Raw genomic sequence first — 3,196 nt, 5'->3', positions numbered from 1 at the left:
AAAAAATAATGAAATGGAAAGCCAATTTAAAAAAGAAAACATAATAAATACAATTAGAAACCGAAGACTTCAGTGGGCCAGTCATGCTAGACGAAGCTAGAACAACATAATAAGAATGATTATGGACGAGAACCCAGTTGGTAAAAGACCACTAGGGAAACTTCGATTAAGGTGGGAAGATATGATAAAAAAAGACGTTTTGGCACTGAATGGAAGACCTAATTGGAAAGCACGAGCTTTGGATAAAGAAGGCTGGAGAATTGGATGTGTGACAGGATGGTCTTAATGGCCGACAAACCCCAAAGAAGAAGAAGAAGTATGAGTTTTCAAAGGTAACGATTGTTTATTTCCAACTATTATATGTGCATTACAATATATTACAGTGGATGAACCATTTGATAGTAATATATCCTCAGAGGCAAATTATTTATTAAAAAACTTGGTAGAATTTAAAACTATATTAATAGCTCATATTTTCTTAGATATATTTTATTTTATCAGACTTACATCTGATTACTTACAAACAAAAAATCTTGATTTTGTATCAGCATTTAAATGATCGAAAGAACCAAAAATGATATAAAAACTATTTAATTTTATAATGTTGTAAAAAATGCTGAGCGGTTTACTACAAATATGAATGACAAACTTTCGAACTTAAATATACCAAATTACATAGTCGTAGAAGAGACTTTTCCAGAACATCATATAAGAAGAAAAAAGACATACTTTGATAAAAATATCCAAGATTTCACTTTTTCAACAAGCCTTGATCAGTATAGAGCTCAAACATTTCAGCATATTATTAATCAATTAAATATGAGCTTGAATGAAAGGTTTTCTAATAATAAAGAATTAATTGCTGATGCACAATTCTTACATACTAGTTGTTTTAAAGAAGATTTTATACTATCAATTCCTGAACATGGCTTACAGAAGTTGGCAGAATTAGTAAGTGTTGACCACAATAAATTAGTTGATTTAAGTTTGTGGTATATATGATCAAGAGCTGAAGCTTTTGACATTATAATACTTATCTGATATTTTTTTTTTATTCGTTTGAGATGGTAAATTTTACTATCTTAATAGAATCTGAGTCATTTCCTCTTTCTTGCATGCAATTTAAAAAACTCTTTATTTTATTTATTGGCAATTGACGCAGTGGCATATTTTTTACCTCCAAATGTTTCAGTAACTGATTCAAACGGTTCTACTACTTTCACCAAATCGCTCATATTTTTAAATTTATTAGACGTTATAAATCACTTATCTGTTTTTATTTTTGGATGTTACATTATTAATTGAAACTCGATGTTGTAAAATACTTTTAATCATTAAATACGTAATATTCCACATAGTTATCAATCTTGGATTAGCTCACTTATATTTTCATTACATTTTTCTTGTTCCTTATCAAATTCATGTTGAGCTGACGAACTTCGATTAAAATGCGCAACAATTTCTCTCGACTTGTTCGTTAATGTTTTTACTGAAACATTTTGAAGCCCGACGTTCACAAATAATTTAATAGTATGTGCAATTCATCTAATTAAATTATCCTGGCCTATGTCATTAATAGCCTTCACCATATTAACCGCATTGTCACTGATTATACCACACACTTTAAGTACGATCAGGGCCGGCGAAAGCTATGGGCGACCTGGGCGACTGCCCAGGGCGCCAGCACGGAAGGGGCGCCAAACTGAAAATTATTTTTATTTAATTTAACTTTTAAAAGGCATTAACAATCTATACAATTTGAAATATTCATTTTCATTATCTAATGTCGTTTTAGTTGAAGATCAGAAGATGCAGATGCAATTATCTCATTTTAGTCATATTTGTAGAATATAAGAATGTAACAGGGCATGTGCATCGATACCGCTGGTTTTGATGTAAAAACTAAAAATAATGCACCAATCCATGGAACTATGGAAGCATACCACCGCATATTTATGTGTCAATAAAATATATAGATGGTCGTAATAATTATTTTTATATTATAATATTTACCCATTTATAAATAAATTCATATAACTAGACGTCTAGACGATAACGATTCGTTAGAAAAACCGCGATGATAAAACCCATTCGGACCTTACGGCGAAAATACCGCAGTGTAGAGTAAACCAAAAGACACAATTGCCTGACACACACTAGTACACTACACGTCTACACACACAAAACACAATTATTTATTGTTTTCGATAAGCTCTCGCTTCGTATGGTCTGCTGTCAAATATTATAAACTAACAAGTAACTGCCAACAGCCAACAGGTAATTAATATTCATATATTTTGTTTAGTACATTTTTACATAATATTTTGGTTTCTTTTTAAAATAAATTCCGTTCGCTGGTTGTTTTAATAAATAAGTAGTAAGTGAAACACAGTATTCCTATATTATAAACAGTAGTGGCGTGAAATAATATTATATATTTATATTTGATTTGATATTTTATGTTAATGAATATACTATGATATAATATAATATATTATGATGATAATAAATAATAATTAATATATGGCGCAACGGTCGATATAACGTGATGAATCGCACATTCACATATTTATTATTATGAAAATACTTAAACACGTTTTCCCAGTATCTATAAATTTAATATAATATTATAATATTATTTTCGTCTTACAATTCGACAGCAGCCTATAATATAATACATTCGGCTACGACGTTGTGGCTATATACTATAACATTATAGAGTATGTAATGATTGCAATTGCACAATAATTCGTGCGATCTATTGATTATTTATAATAATACATACCTATAATATTTTAATTATTGAATTAAATTGAAATTATTGAATTTCATATTACACACGATAATTCAAATAAGTCTTCTCTTCTTTTTCATTTTATCATAAAATATTATTTTTTTTAACCTAAATATGCAAATATAAATAAATAAATAATTGTAGGTAAAATAATTGATACCATGCCGCCAAAAAAAGATAAACCTTCAGGAGCCCAATATCGAAAGCGTAGAGCTCAAGCTCAATTAGAATTAGAAAAAAATGCAAAAATGATGAACAAATATTTTAAAAGTAATAGTGGAACCTGTGAAACATCTACCTCGACATCGGATGCTAGAAATAAATCAATAAATGATATAGAAGAAAATATTTCTAAGACTCATGTTAAACATAATAATGAAACATCTACTTCGACATCGGAGG

General features: G+C 29.2%; 1 protein-coding gene across 1 annotated transcript in view; it reads left to right on the top strand.

The window, feature by feature from the left end:
- Positions 1 to 2,955: 2,955 nt before the first annotated feature.
- LOC112680760 (zinc finger MYM-type protein 1-like) overlaps positions 2,956 to 3,196 on the top strand; it is a 2,265-nt gene continuing 2,024 nt past the window's right edge. The window contains exon 1 of the mRNA XM_025550948.1: positions 2,956 to 3,036. Coding sequence (XP_025406733.1) covers positions 2,956 to 3,036 — 81 coding nt within the window. The remainder of the gene's footprint in view (positions 3,037 to 3,196) is intronic.

This window comes from Sipha flava, unplaced genomic scaffold (assembly GCF_003268045.1).
Source record: "Sipha flava isolate LNK unplaced genomic scaffold, YSA_version1 18071_pilon_pilon, whole genome shotgun sequence".
Taxonomy (NCBI): domain Eukaryota; kingdom Metazoa; phylum Arthropoda; class Insecta; order Hemiptera; family Aphididae; genus Sipha; species Sipha flava.
Note: the sequence above shows the minus strand (reverse complement) of the source record. Positions and strands in the feature narration are given on the sequence as shown.